Genomic DNA, 27,828 nt, shown 5'->3' on the forward strand with positions numbered 1-27,828 from the left:
ATATGTATGTTCTCATTTTGAACCTAATGAATCAGTGAATAAGTTAATAATAAATACGTATTTATTACGTTACCCTTTTTAAATAACTAAAAATAAAATTTACAAACCTTACATGAAATAACTTGAGTCCTATCACTCTCAAAAAACACTAAATTACAAATAAAATTAAGGTGGTAGAAGCCAAATGTTTAAAGACTTTCCCATTGTTTGGAGTTAACCTGGACCCTCTACTATCTGACCATTTCATTGAAATTTCCAGAATTGGAGTTTGGTCTTTACCGATTATTACCGTCACCAGCAAACTTTCGAATTCTAAGGAGCGATGCACGCGATAATCTTTCCCTATCGTTTTGTTCTTTCGGATCCGAGCGGATTATAATCTCAAACATTCAGACAGGCTATCGCGGCTCCTTTTGTTCGCCGATCTCGGAGACACGCAGTTTGACCTTTGAGGAAGCTCGCGGCATTTTTCTTTGAACGGGTTTCAGGTTGGGCAGTTGTGTCTAAATGCTATTGGATCAATCAAATGCATAAAAGATTAGGCCCGGCTCGGGAAAGGCGAATTTGTAATTAGAAATTGTAATTGCCGGTTATGTAAGCAGCGAGAGCTTGCGAAATGCGCCGCGTTGCGGCTTAATTTGCTTGATTTCGATGACGATTTTAACGTCGAGTCTGGGGGCCATTTTAAAAATCTAGTTATTCCGTGACGGTTAGCGATTAGAAAGAGCGCGGCGGTTTGATTCAAATTAAATGGCGAGACAAATTCCGAACGTGAAATGCAAATATTTTCTTGTTGGACGGCCGAAATTTACGTGCCAGCTTTTGGCCAGGTGATTTGCCGGTTTTGAGATAAACAACAGTTGCATTTAGATTTATTTATGGTCCATTATCTCTGTCAGTGCTTAAGGCTCATTGTACCTCTTCCTAGACAGAAGGCTAGTGGTCGTAAGCTCCAATATCGTCTCACAGAAAACGAACCTATCAGGAAAGGGGTGCTCCAACACCAAGGAGATCAAAGGCGAAGATACAGATCGGCTGTGGTATATATCTCATCGAGCTATGCGCAAGAAAGGCAACTGCCACAGAGGCTTGCTGATTGCCAGGAACCATTAAAGGCGCTGCGAGTGCCTAGAGCACATGCCCTGGACAGGGGTCCAATGTAAACCTTAATGGCGCAATGCAATGCAATGTGGAACTATTTCATGATAATTAAACCCATTCCTCAGAAATCCTATAACTTTTTACCCATGCCACAGACCAATCTGAATAAATATTCAATGTCAATAACTAAGGAGGCGATCTTTGGGTCCATTTTAAAAAGATAACACACTTCTCTTAAAAGAACCTTCAGCTCTTCTACTACGGTGCAATAAACCAGACATTTGATGCCTCCATAAGGAAAATGCGAAAATATGGTACTTCTTCTACCAACATTGACCAATGTTCTTCTAAAAACCAGCGGTTATTATGGCCATTTAGTTTTCTGTTTCTTCCATGGTCATATTTTTGCCATTTCCGCTTTGGTGTGGTTCGCATTGTCGTATGATAGTAGAATCCCAATAGGAGACACGTAGACACTGTCATCTCTAAAATACCTGTGCACATCCGTCAATCAACAATGAGACCCAAAAACGGAGATGAGATCGAGAATTGAGCAAACCGAAACCTCAACCTTGAACTCTGAACCAGAATACTTGCCTGCTATATATTTCCAGCTCTTTTGTATGATTGTTGAAGTGTTGGACAAACCTAGAGATACTGCGACAAATGGGTTAACATAAAGAACCCCTCGTGACCATCAAACAGGGAATACTACAGTATAGAGGAGCCTGACCACTATAACCATGGATCGCTGACTTTCGATAGAAGACGGCGTCATAAAAAAAAGAACTTTACACAAAGTGTGTGTATAATGTATCGTTTCCTCTTTATATCGGCGTAACCTTTAGCTCAGAGTTCAAATCGCGGCTCACATACTAGCTAGACATAGAAAAAAAAATTAGTCATCATCTAACCAAAATCTGAGCTCTGCGATGTCCGTCTGATGATTGATTTGAAGGTTACGTGGGGGCATAATATCTATCGAACTGAGAAATCGATTTAGCCGAGCTGCCTCGGACTCGAAAAACCGTGCCTTAATTTCGTTCGAGGCTCACGCACGCAATTCGTAGCTTAATTATACGTGTGTCGTGTTTATGCAGTCTTCTTATTTCCGTTTAATGGCATGTCGATCCTGAAGATATCCCATTGAAAACGGTTACGACGACGAAGTGAATGGCAATTGCGTGAATGGCAACGCCGTAAATTAAAATATAACCGACCGTCGTTGTTGAAACTTACCGGTTGAGTATCTAAGGATTGGGGACGTAGAACACTGGGAATTAAACTTCCAGGAACGGCTGTAAGGTGTTCAAATATCTAGGAGATACAGTTTCAGAAACATCTACAACAGAGTACACCAAGGGAAAAGGCCATACGTACATTAAATTTGATATATGCATACATAATGAGGAAATAAGAGCACAGGAAGAGTATCTACAACAACAAAGAGATTGAAACCTGAAAGACAGTCAACGATAGTGATTGAATATAAGCTGACAAACGGAAGAAGTAGAGGAAGACCCTCAAGAACATGGTAAATGGTTTTAGAGAAATAAGATAGATAAGATAAATGGGCAAAAAAACTAGTCCACCGTCCATAATTCACGTTGGTTATAGAATTCTAGGTATACGCGATGACCTGCAATGAGGACGATGGCGATTCCAGTGTCAGAAATGTTCAGTAATTGCTAATGTGTGGCGCAGATTATGGATTCGGACATTGTGCGTAACATTATTAGTTAGTTAGTTAATCCCAGCCCTTAAGTAACCCTGCAGGGTTTGTTTGCGATGCAGCATATCGCTGGAAGGGCTCTTACTAAGGATTCTAATCCTCCAGGCAGACGGTGCTAGCACAGCACTTTTAAATCGAATTAGGTTATGGATTTTGGATTAAACTTTTGATTCCGTTCTACGGTTTAATGAAAGTACTTCAGTATGTGAAAATTTTAAACAAATAACGCGTTACGGCGTATATGGTATCAACGAATTAGGTGCACAAAAAATACTTAACAAGCTTGTGTTTATTTTTATGAGTTCGTCTTATGCTGTGCGCAGCTAAAATATGGTTTTGCTGGTTTTTCCTTATAGACTTTTTGATTTTAAATATGGCCATATATTGCAGACCATCCTGTTTAAGCCAAACCTGCCTGTGTGGCATATCAGGCTGATTTAGGGTTGGGAAATTAATTAATTTCAAATAAATTTTAAATACCGGGCTCCAGTAAGATTTTGATCGAATAATTTTGTTATTCAAAATCTCTGCCGAAAAATTTATTTTTTGTGAATGTTGCATATGATTTTCTCTCGTAACCATGAATATAACGATTTAAAAAAATTATGGGCATATACATACAACTAATATTTTTTAATAACAATCTGAAATATAATCAAATATTATATAAATAAAGTATTTGATATAAAAGTATTTAAATATCTTAAATGTATTTAAATGTATACTGTAATTTGCAGAAATATACTTTTTACATTAAATTATTATTAAAATATTTGATTTTTTTCCTTCTTTATGTGAATAATTTCTTTTATTGGCAATTTTACAATTAATTACAAAATCGTGCTGAAATTTTTTGTTTGTTATGTTCATAGCTATTTGTACGATTTTTTAGAAGTGGGACATGAAAATATATTTTATTGCGCAGTATAAGCAAAGTATTGTATAAAATGTTTTAATTGAAGTTTTACTTTTTATTTTTTATTATTAATTTTTAATATTTGTAGCTAACTGAACAGATAAATTATTTATTTATTATTTAATAGTGCAGATACCCTTTATGGTGCTTCTTTGTGTCTAGAAGACATTACCAGCAGAGGGTGCCATTACGATTCTGTCAATAACATTTTGTAAAGTTGACCTGCGTTGTTAGTATTCTGCTTGGTATCGCAACGTATCTTCTGCTGTTGTTAGTTTTATAAAACGATCTGTTGAATATATACGTGTATGAGGCCCGTATTCAATCTCGCGTTTAATATATTAAGTGACCCCACGAAATCCCCCCACCCCTTTCCGGTTTATACCAAAACGAACGATTCTCATTGGACGCGAAAACCGTCACAGTTTGTTGACCGGGTTTACACGGCCCGTACTAGTCCCGCTTCGTTTTAACGTAACAATGGCGCACCCGAATATAATTTCGGTGCGTAAACCGCCATTTTAATACGTTCGACGTTAACGGATACACGAATCCGACATTAAAAACGCGTGCCCGGGCGGATTTAAAAACATTAAAACGCCAACCGCACATAAATAACCTACAAATTTAAACGGTGCGCCAGAATAGTCGCCTGAATCGATATACGCGCTCGCGCAGCGCCAATTAGTTGCAACAAATGCCGCGAATATTTATATTTATAGTCGCGGATTTTTTTATTTTTCGCGTTGCGAAACCCGACCCGAACGGGTATCCTGTTACCGGCAAATGAGATACTTGCACGGCCGATGTAATCAATCTTACCCCGACGTATCCACTCTACAGGTTTTACGATTATTCATTCCGCGACGCGTCTCCTTAATTTCCGTTTGCTGATATCAATTACGCTGACGACAATGCCTCGAAGTATTATTAAAAGTGCATTAACGACGGTTATTAACACACACGCGGTTTAAGCTGCGTTATTATTTAATTCGCCGCGCCGTGTGCGAAGAACAAGTCCGCCGGTAATACAGGGCGCTACGAAAAAGTGGACCGATTCGCTAACGGTCCTTTCCTCTTAAAAATGCGTTATTGTTATTGTAATATTTATTTATTTATGTACAGAATACAAAAAAACGCATACTGTAATGCTTTTTATAAAACTTCTGGATTTTGCCTTTTCGCCATTCCTGTTGGCTTCTTCGGAGCTTGACTGGAACTGGCTCGTATTTTACTCTGTACCTGCTTATATATTGTTTGAGGGGGGCGGAGCTAAATGAGTGACCTAAACACCGTCTCGGATGACTGATTCCCATATTGGTGACAATTGGAGACCTGAGTAAAAGAATTGATTACATGCAAGAATTTTAGATTTAGATTTTAGATAGTAGGATTACTTAATTACTTGATAATAATATTTTGGAAAAAACCTTTTCCAGACACCAACGTTTTTCTCGAAGAAGAACAACAAGAAGAACAATTGGGAGCTCAAGCAATCGAAAGCGGTTTAAATTGAATTGACCTACTTTTTGTAACACCCTGTAGTATGATTCAAATCTAACGTCATTTATTCGTGCACTGTTTTGGTTTTGTTTGCTAGTTGATCAAATTCGCTTGCTTACTCTGCTGACAATGTACCAAGAAGTCACGTTCGTTATTTAATCGTCTTGCCTTTCTCAGTTCTCAAGTTCCGTATTTGTTTCATTCCTAGTATCACCATTATACCGACGACTTAAGGCATGCAAGTCTATAATATGGAACTAAGAGGTAAACTAATAATAAAATATGACCAGTTCATACTATTCAGATTTTTGGTCGGGTGACTTTTGTGCTATTTCTTCCCCTAGTATTCCCTTCCTTTAATAAAACCTTTCTTAATTTATATTTAATGGTTATTTTTTCGAATATATCCCACAGGTTCTCATTTGCGTTGAGATCCGGACTTTGAGGAGGAGTCTCAAACCTGCGAGGAGTATTGTAAAGTATGAACAACATGAGTAGCGTGCTTTGGGTCTACAGATTTTCGCTTAAACTATTTTTACCCATTTTACCCATCGTTCCTTCAATTTTCATCATGCCATGATGCCTATTATTAGGGTTTGATGCAAAAGTGTTTTTTTTCAAAACTAGCTGTCTATTTCTAGCGGTGCTGGATTTTAATCTAGCTCTTTTGAGGGATCTATCCTTTTTATTTTTCTGGCAAAGTTCCTACGGAGTAAATACCTAATGTAAGTGAGAAAATAGGACATTTCGACAATCAGTTCTTTAATTCTTGTCCGACTTTTCCGATAGTGTTGGTGCGAAAAATGGAAACAATCGAAATAAACATGTCTTTCTTGTTGCAGGTAATGCCAAAGAAGTATTAATTCCGAAAGACGTGGTCAAGGAAAAATGGAAAGCTTCGGCAGCAAGTTTCTCTCAGTGCTTAGTGTTTTTTGTGTCGTGTCGTTGGCCAGCTGCGCGCGATGGACCCATTCGACTTACCTCAGCCCGGATTATCGGCTTTTGTGGACCTTAGGTCCTGGCCCTCAGGATATCACTTTCGAGGTGCAGGTGCGCACCCTGGGCTACGTAGGTTTCGGGTTTTCCAAGGATGGGAAAATGGCCGGCGCCGACATGGTCGTCGGTTGGGTGGACCAGGGACAGGTGTATTTCCAGGTAAGTTAAAGTCGAAAATATTAATCATAATCTTATAATTTGCGCATCATTTTCTAGTGCTCAGTGATTATCAGACGCTGAATTATCAAAAGAAATTAATTTAGCTTTTACGCTTATAGATATCATTCAATAAATGTTTCCGTTTTTCTAAGGTTCATTTATTATTCATTAACGTTTAGAAGGCTGTCAAATAAAAAAATAGTAGTAGCACATTAAGGCAAACTGTGAACGATATATCAAAATATCAAAATTGGCAGTCTTAAAAGTATATAAAGAAAATCCAATCATTGTTAAAGTAAAAAAATGAAAATATAGAAACAAACAGTACATCTAGAATAAGAAAAACAACTTACCTACACTTCGAAAGAATTCAAACCAGGCCTTAGAATAGAAAAAATTATAGGGTCAAAGATGCTACCTTGCGGAACTCTCGTAAGAGGCGCTTCTAAGTTGGACAACTATTGTTGGACTCTACCTTCTAGACTGAAGGTCCCCAAAGAATTTAAGCTCTCAATATAACATTGAATGAACTATGGTATCAATTAAAATTAAAATATGAACCAGCATAATATAAGATTAGGGTAGATATGGTCTGTTCATAGATATAAGTCATTAACATACAATGCAACAAGATTATTGCCCGGGTCTTTCCTTAATTCGGATCAGTTAGTCGCTTTCTTATATCTATAAACAGACTTTATCTGAACTCTGTTCGGTAAGGTAGCACCAATACTGCAAATACTATTTACTACATCAGAATCAGCAATTTCAGTTGTTTTAGTTACGCAAAACAGAAGTTTATGCTAGTGTAGAACATGAAATGACTGACAATCTAATGATATATGTATTGTAGACTGGTATTTTCACTAAATCAAATCAAATTTGTATAATTATAGCCAAAAATTGAAACGGAGAAATCTTATGAATTTCGCCTTGGTGTCATTCAGTTCGCAGGCTCCGGCCACCGTAACTCAGCGCGACCGGGAATACACAAGCGTGAGTAATTGAATATGGTTATAAGCTCATCAAAAACGCTCTCGACTGTCGGCTCATATCTACCCATCTCGCTAACAACTTCGCTTATTACATTTTAAAATCGTTGCCTTTGTGCCTCGCGCACTATCCGACCTTTATTGTTCGCTGTCGCTGTGTTATTTAACTTTCGTATATACGACTGACGCCGAAATGAATCGCTACCTAATTTTAATAGTTACGGCCCCGCGATGACTGTTTCGGAAAGACTCGGAATTGCCCATTAATCAACGCGTGCTACTAAATTCGGTCCTCAAAAGAGGGACGGCAGAATTGCCACTAGTTTTTAAACGTCGAGTAAGGTCACAATGTTAGAGCAGCTGATGCTAATTTTCGTTCATTGTTTCGACTGCTGCCCTGACTTTTTAACCGATAACGCGATAAACAATAATATTTATTATTATGCCACATAAAAAAACAAAATAGTTATTTTACATATAAAATTGTAGACAAAAACTAAGAGCGAAGCATAAAATTGGCACAATTTCTTGTATTGTAACAATGAATGTTTCTCAAATAGGTGACTTTCTCACAAATATAATTAGAAACACACTGCCGTCTAATTTTAAAAATAAATTCGTAGACATTAAACATTACTTTTTGTTTTATAGACAAGAAATTAAGTGCTTTTAGTATATTTTTCATTGCTAAGCAGTTCTTTAATAATAACGGAATTTTTCTCGTATGGTTTGCACGTCCATTAAGTGTACGGAGCTAATTTACATCTTGTTGGCGCCGCTGCCCCCCACCCCCACCCCCCGCGTTTCCGTAAAAATAATAACAGCAATAAACAATTACTTTTATTTACGGAGCCATTGTTTTAAGATCGCGTCCGCCACTATGGCGCGCTTTCCACGTAGATTCCAGTAAAACGGACGTTAGAGTTACTGCATGGAGCTTATATATCAGCTACGCGAATCGGGACACGTAGTGTTTTAAAATTTAGCCCTGCCACAGAGAAGAATGGAGAAAATGCACAGAGCACCCTAGAGCGGGCATGCCCGGCGGCATCTAAAATCGATTAAAGTCAGTGGCGTGTATTTTACATTCGGATGCGAAGACGATACGTATTAAAAATAACGATAATTAATAGTTAAAAACTTCTACTTGATTAAAAATGGAGTTTTGCTGAACAGTTTCACATAATGCCAGCGTTTAAACTGGGTAAAGCAACATGTTCGGACCTGTTGTATTTGTCGGTACGGGAAACACTGATAAAATGCGTTCTGCGCATGTAATTTGTCATTGCAAATCATCATTCGAAGGGCGAGTCTTGAAGAAGTTATTCTATATGCTTCGTCGGGGGCGATAAAAAAGAAATATTGGAACGAATAAATAAAATTAATTTGATTACAATATTTTTGATAATTTAGATCTTCTGATTTCAAAAAACCTGTAAAATCGATTTTCTTCACCGGAAATATCAGTTTGTGCTGAGAAAAACTTTTTACTTCGTATGTAACATGAAGCAATGATGATGGTAGGAATATATCGTCAGCTGTTGCAGTAAGAGGCGAATTGGAAAGGACGTAATTTCCTCCTTTAATATTAATCGCAAATGTTCTATTCGCAGCACATTGCAGATGTTGCCGAAATATTTTTTGAAGCAGCAGTGGCAATGGTTATGGAAATTCATGGTATGGTCTGTTCATAGATATAAGAAAGTGACCAATTGCTTTTGAATGGGATTATCCAAGCGTGGTCATTAACATACAATGCAACAAGATTATTACCTAAAGTTTCGGAATATAAATTCAGGTAAAATCGTGGTCCGTAATAGAAAATAATTTTATACCTATCTGTGTTTAATATTCATTGGTTTGGTATACTACTTAGTTTAAATTTATTAGTAATCATTCTTATTTCGTGTGTAATACAGCGTGTGTTGAATCGTGTGCGAATTATGCAAAATATGTGCGAATCTAGTGTATCTCAGGAGACCCTCCAGCTCAAATGTAGAAAACACTGTGATTAAGGAAGGAAGGAAGAAACGGCCACATTGACATCAACATCAACTGTATGGAAAATTTTGAATAATCCCATTTCAGCGAGGAAAAAAAGAAGCGATGCTGATATTTTCTCGAGTGTAGATGAAAGTGATCAAGATATAATACGGCGTAAAATTTACCAGTTATACGAGGAACAAAGCGTGCCTACATTAGGTATCTTAATAAGGAGGCTCGAAAAAGATGAAACCGGTGTTAAATGTGGCAGAACTACCTTATGGAAGTCTATTCAACACATGGGTTTTAGATTTAAAAAAATTGACAAAAGGCAAGTTTTAATGGAATCTTTTAGTATTCGGAAATGGCCATTGGAATATCTAGAAAAAATTTGGACTTACAGAGAACAGCAAAGGCCAATTATTTACTTGGATGAAACCTGGTTCGACACTTATGATACCCCAAACATTCCTCCTAATAGCGTCATTATAATGGATAATGCAAGTTATCACAGTAGACAGTTGACTAAAACCCCTTCCTCATGTGTCACACAATCAACAATCCAAAACTACATGTATAATAACGACATTTATTTTCACGAAGATTATACCAAAAATTTCGATTCGAGGTCGATTTTTTTTATTCTCGGCTTGAATTTTGCTTGTAAATGTTATGTTACCTAACAGAACTTAATGAAATTTCTTGGGGGCACTTAAAGTGTATGAAACACTTATATCAGATATCAATGATCTATGACAAAAAATAATAGACGATTGCGAAATCATTAGAAATAGGTTAGGCCTATTTTTTTCGTGTTCGACATATTTTTTTTTATGTGTATAAGAAAATGATCGTTTATTATTAATATTTTCTTATTTTCGAAAATATTAAATGTCTTGAAAAACTTGGTGTAGGTTAATATTGCTGGGTTTCATTTCCACTTGGTTTTCCGTTACAGAGATGCATAGCGCGATGTCCAGTATCACCTTTCTGTAAATTAGTGTGGGGTATTCGTGGCGAGAATAAAAATATCGATTTGTGGCCGAACGATAACATTTATCGACTTGAGAAAAGAGTAACGATTTTCGAGGATTTGTGATTCTGCTTAAGGCAGTTTGTTCTAAATTGCCGGTAAAGTGCCCTCTAGTGACAAATTTTTGAAACACTTGACTTTTACTAAACCAGGCCCTCTGTGTAAAATCCCAGCTTGTTCCGTTTGAGAATTGAGATCATGCGTTAATAATAAGTGTTTAAAACGTAAATTTTGACAAGCTGTAACTCGGAAAACATTACGATTTGGAATATTTATTACATGACTTTCTACCATTATTTTTCCACGATGAATCCCCCTCAAAGTTTCCCCAAAACCAAAAATTAAAAAAAAACATTTATCGACGTGTAATAATCATTTAGGAACGTCCGAAACTCCTAGTACAAGCGATCGGGTGCCGTGACGGGATGGCGCAGACCGCGTTGCATTTTCTGGTAATTGATTTGAGGCGTTCGATGTTGAATGCGATCCAACGACCCGCGAGACAATCGCAAAACGCGAATTAATGCGCCCTACTATGCAATTTTGCTATGAATAACATAAACGAACGTCGCCGATTAAATTTATTCCCGGACGATCCCCGGAAATTCCGTAACCACGTACGGACCGTCGTTTTCGTTTTCAATTCCGTTATAACAAATGATTATACGTTCAAAATGTCACGAAAACCGGCCGTTCAATCATGGAATTTCATCCCGCGTTTCGTGATCTGCGGCAGTTTACCGTTCCACCATTCGTTGTGATTCGGAGACGGATCGCCACACTGCGGAAAATTTCGTTGGGTTCGCATTGCTAATGAGTTTCGGGGCAATTTCTATGCCTTTTGTGTGATTGGTGTTCGTAAATTCATAGATGCCGTCATAGATTTTTAGGGCGGCAACTTGAGTGGGCCAACAACAATGCTTACCACTCCGGGAAGGACAGTACTCCAAAAGTAATTAAGCTTTTGGGGCAGGCACACGCGAAAGAGAGATAAAAATCACCCTTGATACATATCCCAACGTATGGTGTGTTGATAGATATAAGAAAGTGACCAATTGCTTTTGAATGGGATCATCCAAGGGATCCCAGAGATAATAAACGCATCCGTATCAAATAAATATAAACAACACGCCTCTCGAACTTGCAAAAAGGCCGCACTCTGTGACCTGTTGCCGCAAAACAACCTCCCCAGTTCGCCGAAACCTTGTTTCGAACAATTACAAACTTCGGCGATTAACAAGTTATGTCGGTTAAACGAAATTAATTACGAGCAGCGGCGGCGGGGGCGGGGGCGCCGCTACGAATTCGTTTTCATTTCTGGAATATGGGGCAGTAAAAGCGGAATCAGCATTCAAATGGCTTTTGTGGCGGAACGTGTCCCCGACGCCGAAACAGTTTATATATGCGTCGCATGCCGAAGTTAAACCGGCCTGGCAATTCCCCCAAGGTTCCCCGTTTTCCGCGCTTCCTCGTAAGTTCCGCCATTTTAAGCGGCTCGATCCGGAAAGAGTCTCCGGCCCTATTTGTTCCTCCCCGGAACCACCCGAAATCTGGTATTAGTATTGACTTGAAATAAAGGATCTAAGAGACCGATCGCTGATAGAAGTCGACTACTACTTCACTGTGACACGAACGGTGTCAACAAATCTATGCGGCAGAGGAAAGGACCACCTTAAAATCCGTATAACTTCGGATTTCCACCGAGCAGAGAAGACGGAAACAGTTTTCTCCCTCCGATCCTGAAAGGGACTAACTATTTCTGTTAATTGATAATACAGCCACACACCGCACCACACCGTTAAGACTAAGACTAAGTGTTAAAAAATCCAAAGTAAGTCGCAGTTTTTCAAAATTTCTTGTTGCAATTTAAAAAGTTTGAGTCTGATAGACAAGAAGCCTTAGTAACAGATTTAAGGTTGTGATTCATAGACGACGTAGGATCTTTTTTAAGTTGACGATATGATACGTCTGTTAGAATATCTCGAATCTTTTCCTGGTATTCATTTGTGTCCATGACTACCGTAGCATTTCTGCTTTTGGGATTACGGTGTCCGGATTGGATTTTAGAGAATTTAGGAGATCAAACTCTGAAGAAGCCAGCAGGATGACTGGCGAAACGTCGGCAAAAACCGGCGTATAGGAGGAGTCCAGAAGTGTTAACGTTTCAGGTTTCTGGATATCTCAAAACTATCCTAACGTGGATAAATTTTGATTTGAGACCGTCGCCGTTTCTTTTGTAATGGAAAAGTTGGGAAATAATTTTACTCGCGGCTAATTTACATCTTTCCGTCTCTCAAGTAAGAACGCGAGCAAGGAATAATCGTCGAGCTTTAGGGGTGTTGCGGTTTTTTCCGTTAGCCTGATTGATACTTAAGATTATCTCTGGCTCAAACAACAATTGCAAGGCGGCGAGCCAAAGCGCCCGCCTAACGATGACGATTTTGTTTTCGAGAGGGACAAATGGAGAGATTTTCATTCAGATTAAATTAGGGTTCTGCAGGGTAATAATTAAGCCCGCGAATATCTCGTAACGGATTATCGACCTTTCCGCGAAGTCGTCCTGACCCAATTACATTTGGATCGGCGCTCTTTCGCAAAGTCGATGCAAAACGTGAAACGGAATCCGATATCGGCCCACGATTCGACGAAAAGAAACCACGAACGGCGTGTTCCAAAGTATCGACGGATACATCGAAGAGATCGATTACTTTCGTCGGATTCATATCAGTCAGGGCTTTGTTCGAAACTGTACATTTTCGTTACTGTTTTATGTTTTTATATATCGATCGCGTATTGCTTGTCGCTGGATTCCCGCATCAAAAATCGTTTTAATTTCATGTTTATTGTCGCGGGAGGGGTTTTTATTGCATTGTGCGTTGCCGCACCGTCGACAAAGGCCGATAATTTTTATTTAATTGTTCGATTTTTCGTTTTGTTCGTTCAGCGAACACGTTATGAAATTTTCCAATCAGTTTTGATCGTTGATCGTCGATTTTATGTCAGGCTACAACTCTTCACGCTATTAAACATAAAATAATATTCGGTTTTTGAAATTCCGATGATCGTTACCGTGAGCCGTAGGGAATATTTTCCGCCGTTTGCTCCAAACCGCACGTGACTACTTTTATAGTAGATTTCGGTACAGGAAGTGGCGAAAAAACAGAGTTTGACTTGAATCTAATCGAAATCGGCAACGATTTGACCCAAAAAGTGCGGTTTTAAGTTATTTGGAATAAGAAATGAAGGTTTCAGGCTGCTATCTGCAAGTTTGATGCTGTTTTCGTGAAAATATAACACATTGATACCTAGACAGTGAAGTGCCTATTATTACCAGGACTAGGCCATTCGAGGGTATGGTCTGTTCATAGATATAAGAAAGTGACCAATTGCTTTTGAATGGGATTATCCAAGGGAGGTCATTAACATACAATACAACAAGATTATTACCTAAAGTTTCGGAATTTAAATTCAGGTAAAATTGTGGTCCGTAATAGAAAATAATTTTATACCTACCTGTGTTTAATATTCTTTGCTTTGGTATACCACTACGCCATCAAAAAGAGGTAAAGGAAAATCTATTTTGCATGCTGGCTCTAAAGATGGTTGGATTCCAAATGGACTTTTTCTCTCTGCGAAGAATATTAAAGACTCTTCTCTGGATTACCATGAAGACACCACCGCTGATTTATTTAAAAGTTGGTTTAAAAACAAACAAACTAGGTAGTTTACTAAAACCCCTTCCTCATGTGACACAAAAGCAACAATCCAAAACTACATGTATAATAACGACATTTATTTTCACGAAGATTATACTAAGAAGCAATCAATTGAGGTTCTACAAAGCTTGAACCTACAAAAGGAATAGGGTGTACAGTTTGTGGGTAATTAGGTATTTTGCAGACGGGAGTAGAAAAACGCAATTTACTACCTGCTTTTAAATATATAGGTGTCCGAATATTGTCATATTTTCTAAAACAAAAACGGTGGCTTTTTCAAATGTTTACCAGTGGACCAGTGACCGTGAGAACGTCGATCTTACGGAAAATGAGGAGTAGAAATAAAGTCCCAATCGTACGGTTTGTTGTAGCGATCGTGTAGTGCATCTTATTCGGAGAATGTAAAACTTGGTCCGTCGCGTTTTATCAGTCGAAACCACGTAGGAATTCGTATACCTACCTTACGCCGAAGAGGTGTATTTGTGGTAGAATGCGGAGACAACCGCCGATCGGGGAGACAAAGCGGCAGGCCGACAAGATTCCGATCTAAATGTTCCACATTAACATGCGGCCGCAATAAAATACCGACTCGGGGCAGGGTACCTAACGCTGCGGCGGCGGTACCGAGATGTATCATCACGTTCTTCGTTTCACATGCGTAGAAACGAAATTACAGTTTCGGTATCGCCCGAAGCACCACGGACCACATTTCACCGCTACGCGGGCATTACGAATACGGTACAACTCGGCGACGAGCGTCGAATATTCTAACGGACTCTCCCTCGTATCGACACGATCGTATGCAGATGTAGAACGAAATACTCGATATCTCGGGGCGTTATCATTTAATACGTGGCCCGTTCTTTTATTTATTGGCAGCCTAATTTAGGTTTTCGCGCTGTTAATTATAAGACCGGGACGCTGGATATGTGCGTCGTGGCTGTTGTTTTCGGAAGCGATAACAGGCAGCCGGATTGCGATCGATAAGTAAGGTGAAAGTAAATGAAGAAGCCGATTCTGCGATAGGCGATAGGAGCGAGCGGATAATTCAAGACCTATCGGGAGATGACCAGTGCCGTATATTAGATCCACCTTTACGTTTTTGAGGCAGGGGATTTAAAAATAATTCGACTCAGTACGATATTAGGCACGTAGATTCCTGCAGAATTGCATAAATGCGATGCTCGAAACGACCAAAATATGAATAATAGTAAATAAACTAGAAATTAATTCATATTGTCTCTATTTACCTACCACTTACACACAGAGATAGAAATCAGAGGTCAAGAGATAAAGCATATAAAAGAAATAAAAAAATGCTTTTTTGCTCTGAAACTATTTATTTTGTTGCACGTGTGTCAAAAAAACATTAAAATATCGAAACATTCAAAAAAATACTGGTGCGTCAACGAACCGCTGGGAAACAACGTTAAATATTTTTTTTGGGGCAAGATGTAACATAATTTATACATAAATATACATAAGAAAGTTCAAATTTGACAGAAAACAACTAAAAGTAGGATTGTTGTGTAGATTGTTTGTTTCGCTTCGCCTATTTTTTGGTTCCTCACATGTGTGATTGTACTGGATCTGACCTTTCTTCGATTTGACAGTAGAAGCAAGCCTGTCGTTGTCTTCTTTTGAATTCCGGGGTTTCATCATCTGATGAGTCCCATTCAGGCTCGGTAGTTGATGATTTACAGGACTATTGAAGGACCGCTGTATCACTCGGTGTATGTAACTCGAAAGTTTCAACTCTATCAGTTGGTTCCCCGAACTCGTGTAGATTTATTTATCGTTCATATTATCTTCGTCAGTCGGATGGAATATAGACCGTGTCAATATGTTCTGTAAATATTATTTTTAGTATAAATTTACAATGGAATGATACTGCTACAATACATCAGAATACATAAATCCAAATAATACTTACGACTTCCATAGCCGCATCTAATGCCTTTTGAGTGAAATACTTCGGAAATGCCACATTTTACGAATTGCACAAGACACAAACTAATACTAAAGGACACGCTAATTATTGGATGTTTATTCTACATGCAAAATATTTTTTTTTTACAATTTTGGATTGACTTGAAAATGTGAAGTCATATATAAGATCTTTCCTTTACACATATATTAGCGATTTCTACGGTGTTATGTCTTTAAGTAGTGGTAATAATAAAATTTCTAAATGGATGTGCAAAAATATTCCCTGGATGTGACAAAAAGAACCCATAGAATACGCGGTGCATTAACGCACCACTGGCGCAGCCTTTGCGTGGGCTGCTACTCAAACACAACCCGAATTAGTTTCTGTTAACGTTTGCTTGAAGGTGGTGGACACTGATTCAGTGGAAATACTAAGAGATTGTCGAACTTCCACTGTCTTCGTTCAGGCAATCAAGTGCATAAGAATTACTGTGGTCATGCGTTTCGTTTGGATTATTAATAAGTTTTTTTATAACCCTTTGGCATTTTCGTAGCCCTAACAAATAGCAAACACAGTGCAAACTACATTTTAGGATAAGAATAAGGCGCTGAAAATGTTAAGATTCGTCACATATTGCACGTTTCCGGTAAGACATTTTCCTTTTTCTGATAGTGTCGAAGAAATTTCGATATGTCAGAGAAGTTCTTCATTTGTTTCGTGATTGACCTAGACGTAGAACTTATCTGTCTAGGGTACTTCGCACTCTTTCTGGTAAGGTTATTCTTGCATGAAATTTTATTTATTCGTCGAGCTTTTTAATGTCAATCCGTTTTGAAAAATGTTTCGAAATATGTTTTAAGACTTTCGCCAAGCTTCTCCATCCCACACAAAATCAACGTAATGGTGCGCTGGAATACAATTAACGGCCCGGTTCCATGAGTGTCGCTTTATTTTTTTTTGTCGCCCTCTTCATGGTTCTCAGCTCGACGCTCAGCATTGACGACAACCATCCGCCATCCACGTTTTATTTTAAGGTTAATGAACAAGAAATAAATGTCACCGGGCGGCTAAACACCAGTTTCGCCCGTGTCGATTTGAATACGTACTTCGTTTCTCGGTCAATCCGACTAGCTATAGCTGGTGTCAGCTCTCGACTTCTGCGATGGCCCCGACGATAACGCCTGTAATTTATGTAATTCGGACCGATGTCGAGTCGTCGTGCTACCAGTTTTCTGCGACTAATACCCACTTATGTTGGGTTTAATTAAACTTTTCAAAAATTATCGGTTAGATGGACCGGTTCTGTGCGCAGGACCGGACCAGATCAACTTTGACACTCAGGAATGAGTCACTCCATATCAAACCAAACGGTTATGCACTTTTCATCACTTAAGACATTAACTTATTTAATAAAAATCGCGAAGGGTCAAAAAAGGAATTATTGAATGTCAAAAAATCTCAAAGGTATGTCTCGAAGAATTCCAGATGAACCAGATGGAAAGATAGAAAAAACAAAGTGTAAATACAGATGTTTTATCTATTATCTTATGCAAATGTCAGGAAAAACGAACGATGATCGCAAGCTCTCGAAATGTCAGCAACATCTTTTTTTTTAATGGACATTTCATTTCGCCGTTTTGAGATATTTCAGTTTAAAAATAATTATCGTCCGATTTCTGGACAATGGTCATATTGTTTGAAAATCGTCTAGTCTGCCTTGATAGCAATTGTTTCAAGAATATTCTACGTTTGACATTAATCAAACTAAATATCCAAAGTCTATATTTATTATTTAGATAGTCCGTATCCGGTTCGACATTATTAAAGGACCTGCGATTTAAACTAATAATATATAGCGCATTCCATATAAAACAAATTGTTGTTGTATTTACACTTTTTTTTATCTTTCTAAATTAACGCCGTAGGTGGGTGTCAAAATATAATGAATAATCCGGTACATTTAGACTTGCGTAGCATGTTTAATTTCTTTGGTCTCGACCTACGCGTTCGTCACATTCCGGACCTGCACGCGGGTGTAGGGCAAGCCCGGAGAGAGATCACCCGTAAAGATTGGCCAGCCTAACTTATTATTTTGTTACCAACTAACGCAATTATTTAAATCGTACGACCCCACACAAATGGCATTGTTTCGGATGACATACGGCTTTTCACAATAACGTCATGAATGTTTTTTTTTTTCACAATTTGATTAATAATACGTTTCCGTCATCTTTATGGCGCGGAAGTTGTAGAGTAATGATTAGTTTGGTGACCAAAATGACAAAAAGCTGGAGTCATCTTTTTTCAATGCATATCCGCTAATTTATTTATTTATTTATAAACAAGTCCTTCCTACCGACAAACGCAGCTGTCGAATATAAGGAAAGAACAAAATGTCACTAAAAAGAGATTCTTTACTTACCATCTAATTAACAACTAATTACAGCTTTTTATTACGGTACGTTAATTGATATACCGTCTTAAGTGATGATTTTTTTATTATTAAACCCATTAGTCACCCGCAGAGTGAGTTCAAGACTCTTTAGAGCCTTTTGAACACTGTTTTCTACGTGCATCTCAAAAAGAACAGTTCAGTGTGTAGTTACCTAGGTAATGATCACTTTGAATTTGCAGTTGTAACAATGCGTAGTTTTAGTTTTTACAAAACTTCTGGATTCCTCCTGAGTGGAAATTGCTGACGTTTCGCCAATCTTTTGGCTTCTTCTGAGCTTGACAGAAGTTTTCTAAAAAGTATTACAGTAGCCTGTGAAAGATTCTTTGAAAAATTAATACGTAGTTTTTTAGATCGGCTGCTTACTATGTAAAGCCCCGGATATTTACAAGTTAAGATGGATTGATTGTATAGCAAATACTCACAAAGATCCCTGTTGGGGATTAATATTTCTTTACATTTTCCTTCCATGTATGATCACCATTAAAACATTCTTGTAATGGAATTGGTTTTATTTTAAATTTAATTTTTCGTAAGAATTACAAATATTTTATTCGCAATTTCATACTTATTTCTAGCGTTGGATGATGACAGTCCATAGCAACTAACGGACTATTACCTTCGCCCTTAGAGAACCAGACATGACTAGATCCAAAATTTTGTTTCTAGTTTCTTTAAAACAAAAATACAAAAAAAGGACATTTTCCACTACTAATTCTATATTTTCGATTGGATTCACGACGCGCGCCACTGATACGAAGCCATTTTTAACCGTGACATTTCTGACTCTATAGTCAAAGGAGACGCTCGTCGTTTTTCCGTTTGACATTTTCATCGGCCCGGATTTTTCGCGTCAGTTGAATGGTTTGATTAATCGTCTTTTAAGGTGTTACTTTTTAAAACGGCCCCATTGATTTTCTTCCGCGACGCCTGGCGAAATATTAATTAAAATTAATTCTGCGAAGTAAGTCGCCGTGAAGGCGATAAAATTTATGAAAGCACAACGGCCACTTCGGTATACCCCAATTTAACGTATATTTTCATCTATTTGAATGAATATAATAAAATAAATCTCCCGTATGGAGGAGACTTGGGTTCGCAGAGCTGTAAAGATTGAAACACACTCACATGTCAAGGTCTTAAACTATTCTCTCATAAAAAGACAGCCAAAATTTCTGTCTGTGTGAAGAATTTTTAAATTTAAAACATCCACCATCTCCTATCTGGATGTTTCCATAGATCACAAAATTATAAGCTGAAGTTCGGCAACAAAGTTCAGATCCATCGGATATCCAGCTGTTTGAACATGAGCTATCGTACTCTCCTTGAAGCGTGCGTTTCGAGGTGGACGTTACGGAAACTTTTTTCTCGCAATAATGAAACGAATTTCGGTATAATATCCCAATTAGGTCCGAAGTTGGACAGAAAAAAAAGCTAATGGAATTTTTATGACATAATATAACCAGATACCGTGGCACTTGAAAACTAAGCGCTACGACTCATTAAAATGTCCCTATGTTGACGCGTTTTTTACCGGTCGTCGCTAATTAGAAGAAAAAAAAACAGGCAAGAAAATAGTGGCGGCAGATGTCCCGGCCGTCGGCCATTGTTCCGCCTGGTACGCGCATACACCTAGATGGCGTTACAAAAAAAAATCAACATTGTTCGTCGACGAGGAACTAAATGGACTGTGCGCAATTTGCCACGCTGAATTTTTAATGCAAAATAAGTAGAGAAGGGGCGGGCACAGTAAACAGATTGTCCAATATGAAAACCACCGGTCTTCTCACACGTTCGTCTTTTTCAACTCTATTTGTCGTAATTGAAGCGGAAACTAATGTAACACATTATCTCAATCACTCAATAACAAATTGTAACCTCGTCAACAAAAGTATTATATTGATTTATGTAAATTATTCGGCACAAAAATCATCTCCCTATAATTTCCGAATTAAGGATATTAAGCGTTCCGTCACAAAATAAATACATTCAAAACATCACTGACCACATTTCGAATAGTGTCAAGACCAGATTTACGACTTGTCCAAAAATCTGTCAACATCTTCGATCCGCCAAAGACAAAATTCCATTTGAGATGCGAGTTTACAGCATTCCACGCATATGCGGCAAAGAATACATTGGAGAGACCGGACGAAAAATATCAAAGAACATGAAAGAGCCTTAAGACTAAGACAAATAAACTCACTACATAAAATATTTAACACTATCTATGAGACAGGTCATTATCCCAAACAGTGGCTGTCCTCTACTTTTATCCCCCTGCCTAAGAGGACCAATGCAAAAAAATGTGAAGATTACAGGCTTATTAGCCTGATGAGCCATACCTTAAAAATATTTCTTAAAATCATACATCAAAGAATATACAAGAAATGTGAGAGAGACATGAGCGACTCACAATTTGGGTTCAGGCAGGGGCTAGGTACAAGAGAGGCGATAGTCGCAACACAAGTACTTGTCCAGAACTGCTACGACCAGAGAAAGGATGTCTGTCTATGTTTCATAGATTATGAAAAAGCTTTTGATCGCGTAAAACACTACAAGTTAGTCCAACTTCTTAAAGGGCTTGATATAGACCAAAAAGACATCCGTTGCATAGAGAACTTGTACTGGAACCAAACGGCACAAATAAAACTGGACAATACTATGTCGAACACCATACAGATTAGGAGGGGAGTGCGACAGGGATGTGTGCTGTCTCCACTCTTGTTCAATTTATATTCGGAGGCGATTTTCCAGGAGGCTTTAGAAGACGTGGAAATGGGAGTCAAGGTTAATGGGGTTTGGATTAATAATATTCGTTATGCGGACGACACGGTCCTAATCGCTGACAATATACACGACCTACAACAACTGGTCAATAAGGTAGGAGAACAGAGCAAATCAATGGGCTTAAATATTAATACCAAAAAAACAAAATTCATGATCATATCCAGGAATCTAAACACGTTTCAAAACTCCACCATAACATTTAACGCTAGACCCATAGAAAGAGTGGACAAATTCAAGTACTTGGGTACCTGGCTTTTCGAAGACTGGACATCGGACAACGAAATAAAATACCGTATAGAACAGGCCCGACAAGCTTTCTTGAGGTTCAGAAGAGTGCTAACCTGCTCCGATTTTGACCTTGACCTAAGAATGAGATTCGTGAAATGCTACGTTTGGTCGGTGCTCCTTTACGGCATGGAGGGGTGGACACTGAAGACAACTACAATAAACAAATTAGAGGCCTTTGAGATGTGGCTACACCGCAGAACTCTCAAGATACCCTGGACGGCTAGATTGACCAACGATGAAATTCTAAGACGTGTTAACAAACCACGTGAACTTTTTGAATCAATTAAGAAGAAGAAAACGGCATATCTGGGGCATATCATGCGAAACAAAAAATATCAATTTTTACAACTGTTGATTGAAGGCAAGATCGAAGGCAGGAGGGGGATCGGAAGAAAAAAAATGTCGTGGCTTCGAAACATCAGACAGTGGACTGGCCTGCATGATGTACAGACGTTGATACATATCGCAAGAAACAGAGAAGCAATGGAAAATGTTATCGCAAACATCCATTAATGGATACGCATTGGAAGAAGAAGAAATAAACTCAACAGCAGTTGTCAAACGCAATCATGAAACGGGCCAGAAAATTTTATTCGATAAAACTAAATTTCTTGCATGTAATCAATTCTTCTACCAACGAAAAATGCGAGAGTCCAGAGCAACTTAACAATCTTAACCGCGACTCAGGTCCGGAATCGGTCATCCGATACGATGTTTATGCCCTTCATTTAGCTCCGCCCCCCTCAAACAATATGTAAGCAGGTACAGAGTAAAACGCGAGCCAGTTTCAGTCAAGCTCCGAAGAAGCCAACAGGATGACTGGCGAAACTTCATCCAGTTCGACTTGATTGATATTTGATTTTGTTCGTAAATTCTGGCACAAACAAATTTGTTTAATTATGTTTTGTTTTAAGCGCTTATGTTTGAATTTAATTTTAAATGGCTTTTTATAATGTAATTCGTGTATGATATACACGAAAATAAATAAATAAAACTATATCATATCTGTAGTTACGTTATGAACGAATGAATGAGGTGTTTATCGGCAAATTGCTATAAATGTTCCAAATAACAGGTTTTATATAGTTCCTTTTTATATTAACGCTACAATACCGACTATAATTAGAACGCTGTTTTTTGTCTACATTATCGATAATGAACTTTTATATAGAATATTTCTTTTTAATACCTTTAATGTTGGAACAGCTTTGATATTGCATCGCAATTGATTATCAGGAGCAGTTTTTTCTGGCTGTTAGTACTTCATTACTGCTCAAGCGTTTAAAATAATTGTAAAAGTGAAAATGGTTATGATTAGCCTTGCGGTTTCTTAATTTAGTAACTGACGATTTTTATTTTGACGAAGTTAGACAAAACTCAACGCCAAATGCTTATAAATATTAATCAACAAAGTTCTTTCTTTCTACTCAATGCTTATCACACTACTAGTTGTTTATATCTAAATGTCATCTTTTCTCAGCAGCTTGAATTTTGATTGGCGTCTATATTTTACTTATTAAATAAATCGCAAAAAAATCGAACAAAAATCCCAGGTGTTAAAGGAATAAAAGGCCTGAGGAATAAATACGAATCAGGGTTTATGCAACACGTGTAGTTTTTAATGAATGGTTGTGAGATTCAACATAATAAATAAAGAAATAATGGATTTACCCACTAATAAGTATGTTTTAAAGTCATATTCGTATTAATAATTATCGTTGCCGTTTATATGGTAGATATAAAACATTAAATGGTTTAACAAATTTGTCAAAACAGACAACGAAAAGACGAACGAAAAAAATTGGCATTTTCTGTTATTATGTGTTATATATTTTCCATTTCCATTCCATAGGGAAAAAATATGTTTTTACCTGCTTTCTTTTGGATCCCTCATTATACACCACACAGAGGAGAACTTTCAACTTTTGCATTACACTTTTTTTTTATTCCGAAGAAAAATGTCAGGGCGGGTGATCATTTATAATGGATCAGTGTGTGCCTCAGCTACTCGTTTAAAATCAACCTTAAAGGTAAACATTCCATTTCCAGTTCCAGTTTGATCTGTGCGTCAGGTAAAAAAAAATTACTTTCGCTGGCATTAACGGCTGCAGTGTATTTTCGGTAAATTCGATTAATATGCCGTTAAGGTAATTTGTCTTGTATCTTGATTTACGACCTATCGCGTTTTGTTCTCTTCTAAACATAAATCAACCAAGTTCGGAATGTAGCGTTACCAAATGGCGCGCGATGGTCTTTTTTTTCCGCCGAGCTTAATAATGGACAAGTAAACAACTTTGACATGAAATATATTTGCTCGTTCATCTTGCCCGGGGAATCAGTCAACTTTTTACCGAGACAGAAACATTACGTTTTTAGTGCGGTTTTGTGGCGGAGGAGTGTAGTTAAGTAACAAGCTCCTTTGAACTCTATATTTTTTACTTCTCACGCGTCCACTATTCGGCCACCGTGTTTATGGTCGCCTCATTCGTTGCCAATTCGAGATGATTTCTCTGGTCCAAATAATAGGGCCTTGGCATTAATCTGAAGATATATAGGTTATTGTTAATCTTGCATAATATATAATTTCGTGAAAATCTGAACTTTTAGTTCTTATTTATTTCGATAAATGGATTTTCATCGAGTAAAAGCCATCTCAGTTCAAGAAATATAATTAATAAATAATAATAAAGTCAACAGGTTGATTGGCCGCAGGATGGCGTTTTCTCTACCTTGATTTTTTATTAAATTAATTTTAAGAATAATCATGTCAAACTATGAACTCAATCTAGTTTATGCAAAGTAAAACCTACAGTTGCGACCCAGTATGTCAATAGGTTTTGCTTGACGAAGCTGATTATCACTGTGTAGCCCAAGCACTTTTGTATCAGAAACTTGAGATATAGACCCAACGTAACTTTCATCAAATTGTGCGAACCTTGATGTTAAATTGATAAAAACCGTTTTGTATTAAAATTAATTGTAGGTAACCAACCATAGGTAGGAGTTATCATCCGCAAAAGCGGCCAAACATCCGACGTGTGTTGTGGGACGTCTAAGCTAATACTTTTTCTTCACTTTGCATGGAGAATGCATTGAGAATAGTCATAGTCATAGTCATATCTTAATTTTTGCTCATAAATCCAAAGATTCAGAATTGCAACAAAATTAAATAGGGCGTTCCCTTCGAAATGACAAAATTGTGAGGTGTAACGCAAAACTGAAAACTAACTAAAACTAACCAAACATTGCTGTTGTATTATATTGAATCTTATCGTTCCAGCTTTATTGGTTTTACTAACCCGGTATATTACCTTCATTTATTTAACCTCTGTGAGCCGTGATCCCAATATAACCTGTTACATATCCCTGCAATTTTATCCCCCCGGTCTGTTAGGTTTGTATTTCGAATTTATTCAATGTTTAAAAATTTCTTATTCGAAATAAATAATAAATGTTTATTTCTTTCTTCTTCCAAGTTCTAAATCTAAAATCAGAAGTAAACAAAATAAAACTCTATGTGGAGTCGAGTTTTCATCTCACCTCGTATATCTCTTGGAGCGGAGTGCATTTTTGTAAATCGCTCTTATTAATGTAAACATCAATTATGTTTCTATAATTTCATTCATCTTTACAAAACGTCTTTGGTTATTCTTCTTCTTCATCTTGGGTTCCTCTTCTTTTCGTTTCTATGGGATCGTATCTTTGGTTATGTTGTTTAACAGCTCCCTAGATTTGCATAGTTCGTATTTGTTACTGGACGGGTTCAGTACCTTGGAGTTTGGTCCACAGAGGAAGATTGTGAAATGAAAGTTTTAATTGACCTTCAAATACATTAACGATTTGGTAGTACCTATTTATCAAATCCTCTATAAGACAACCTGCAAGTTGGAGTCGATGCATGTTTTGATTGATTAATTATTTAAAAATACGCGATTCAGTTTACTTATCTGTGATAACTACAATAATAAAAATACGAACTAGCCAAGACTCACTCCTAGAGAGTTTTCGTTGTCAAACTAGTTAAAAGTTTTGGAATGCAAATGCATTCCAGACAAGCAGTTTTTAGTTAGGATGACAAGGTGAAATAATGTTGACAGTTTCGGGAATAGGGAATTTAGTAAAAAGGGATTCTAATGTAAAGGCTTTTAATTTAATTAATAAATTTTGCTTGTAACATGAATGTAACAAAATCCCTAGACTCTTTGTAGCGCCTTTGAACCTAATCAACTTCAAAATAGAGAAATCTAAAAGCCTGAAATTTTCGTAGTATGCTTTAATGATGAAATGGTCCCGAATTAAATGAAGAAAAGCTGCAAAAGCGAATGTCGCAAACAAGTCCATTCATGTGTGACTGGGCTCCTGACTGTATCTATATTTAATTCATTAGGGACAATTTGGGGACATTAGAAAGCAAAAGGCGATGGGGAACGTTCGTCTAGTTTTTTCACCGACTGCGCTTTCAGTGTTACTACTCTAGCCATCTAATTCCCTGAATTGTAGCGAAATTAGAGACAAACGCCGGCGGTCATCGTATAAGTCTCTTTAATTGGAAACGTTATGAATGTAAAATTGTCAAACGCGTGATCATAAACCAGCGTAATAGAGCCATAAATTACACCGCGGATATATAGGACTTCTTGGACGGGAATTTCCGAGAAGCTGTCTTGTATCTCTTCCCGAGTTTGCTTTAATTGTTTCGGAGTGGACATACCGCCGAGTGGTTCTTTTTTTCCCGGTGCGACCGATCGGATACATTCTCAGACGTTATTTATAACGTTTCGTTTGATGAGCTCCGCAATTAATATCCATTAAGTCCTCTTTTTCGGTTGATTTTTCTGGGTTCGCCGAATAATTATTGCTTAGGGTATTGTTAAGTGGTGTTTAAACTCCTAAGGGAGAGGAAACTTTATACGGGTCAGAAGACGCGGGCTAGTTTCGATCAAATTTAAATTCAAGTGAATATTCCGTAAACTGTAAACTCCTGACATCTCAAACGGAACGTTTTCTTTTATCAAAATCCCTTCTAACTCAACACTTTTGCCTTTTGATGTACAAAACTTATTTTCCAGTATTCCACCTCAATCGGAAACAGGTTTAGCCATTGGTGAAACAAGATTTATTAGATTGCTTAATAGTATCTTTAGACCAGAATTATTTTGAATTTAATGGACAGATTTACATCTCCAAGGAAGGTTTGATTATGGGAAACCCACTTAGTCCTTTGTTAGCCGAGATTTTTATGGATAATAAGTAAAAGTTTTCTATGGTGGTATAGATACGTGGATGATGTCTTTGCTTGCTTCGTTGGAACAGACAACTGAATTCTTTTTTAAATTACATTAACTCGTTACATAATAAATAATAGAATTTTCGTATGCACGAGTGAACATTTCTGAAATTTTTACTGTGATTCAGTTGATAAGACGTTAATAGAGAGCCCCTGGAAACCCAATGCAAAAAGAAATCGTCAATATCGACAAGAATGGAGCGGGTCAACAGTTACTGCGCAAAGCACAAATGCCCTTCTTCTTCTCAACCTAAGAAGTTCTACACTTCACTGCTATTCGTTAAATACTTGGGACACGCTGTACGTGAACATTAATATATATTTGTCCTTTTCTCATGAGCGTTTGCCCTTCACCTTGTTTCTCGAGCGGCCATTTTAAATACCCTGCGGGTTAGAAGAAAGATTGTCCGCTATTATCCGTCATCATCGGAGCATTTGTTCGGCCTCAAGGTTATAACAGACCTCTTTTGTCTAGTGCCATACACCCACTATAATTTGCCTATGAGCACGACCTAATAGCCTTTTAATATTAATAATTTAGTTTAATTTAATCAGTACAAGCCAAACTGGCCAGCTTTCATGAATACAAAACGAAAGACAAGCCGTGGCCGGGTCTCTCTACTTGGAAGGCAATTAACTTGTAACTGTTGTCTAAAAGTGCCCATTTTGTGACGACGACACCACTAAAAGGTTAATTAACCCATAACGCCGAGCGGTAATATAGACTACGCTTTCCCATGCTCAGAAAACGTTGTTTTTTTTTTTGTAATAGGAACTACCTAGAGCGTGTATCACGAAAAAAATATGTCAAAGTGACCCCGTAAATCTAAGTTAACCGTCGGATTCTTATCTGCGGACCAGAGACCTACGTGTAATCCTTATTTAATAACGTTCGGCGGCCTCCTTGTACTAATATCCTGCGACAATAGAAAAAAACTGAAGAAAAACGA

General features: G+C 37.7%; 1 protein-coding gene across 1 annotated transcript in view; it reads left to right on the forward strand.

Annotated features, from left to right (window-relative positions):
* The window catches only part of LOC132696951 (MOXD1 homolog 2-like), a 132,599-nt gene that overhangs the window by 35,640 nt on the left and 69,131 nt on the right, over positions 1 to 27,828 (forward strand). Inside the window, exon 2 of the mRNA XM_060662132.1 lies at positions 6,095 to 6,407. Coding sequence (XP_060518115.1) covers positions 6,141 to 6,407 — 267 coding nt within the window. The 5' untranslated portion in view covers positions 6,095 to 6,140. The remainder of the gene's footprint in view (positions 1 to 6,094; positions 6,408 to 27,828) is intronic.

The sequence above is a fragment of the Cylas formicarius genome, unplaced genomic scaffold, assembly GCF_029955315.1.
Source record: "Cylas formicarius isolate icCylForm1 unplaced genomic scaffold, icCylForm1.1 PGA_scaffold_1__22_contigs__length_36826433, whole genome shotgun sequence".
Taxonomy (NCBI): Eukaryota; Metazoa; Arthropoda; class Insecta; order Coleoptera; family Brentidae; genus Cylas; species Cylas formicarius.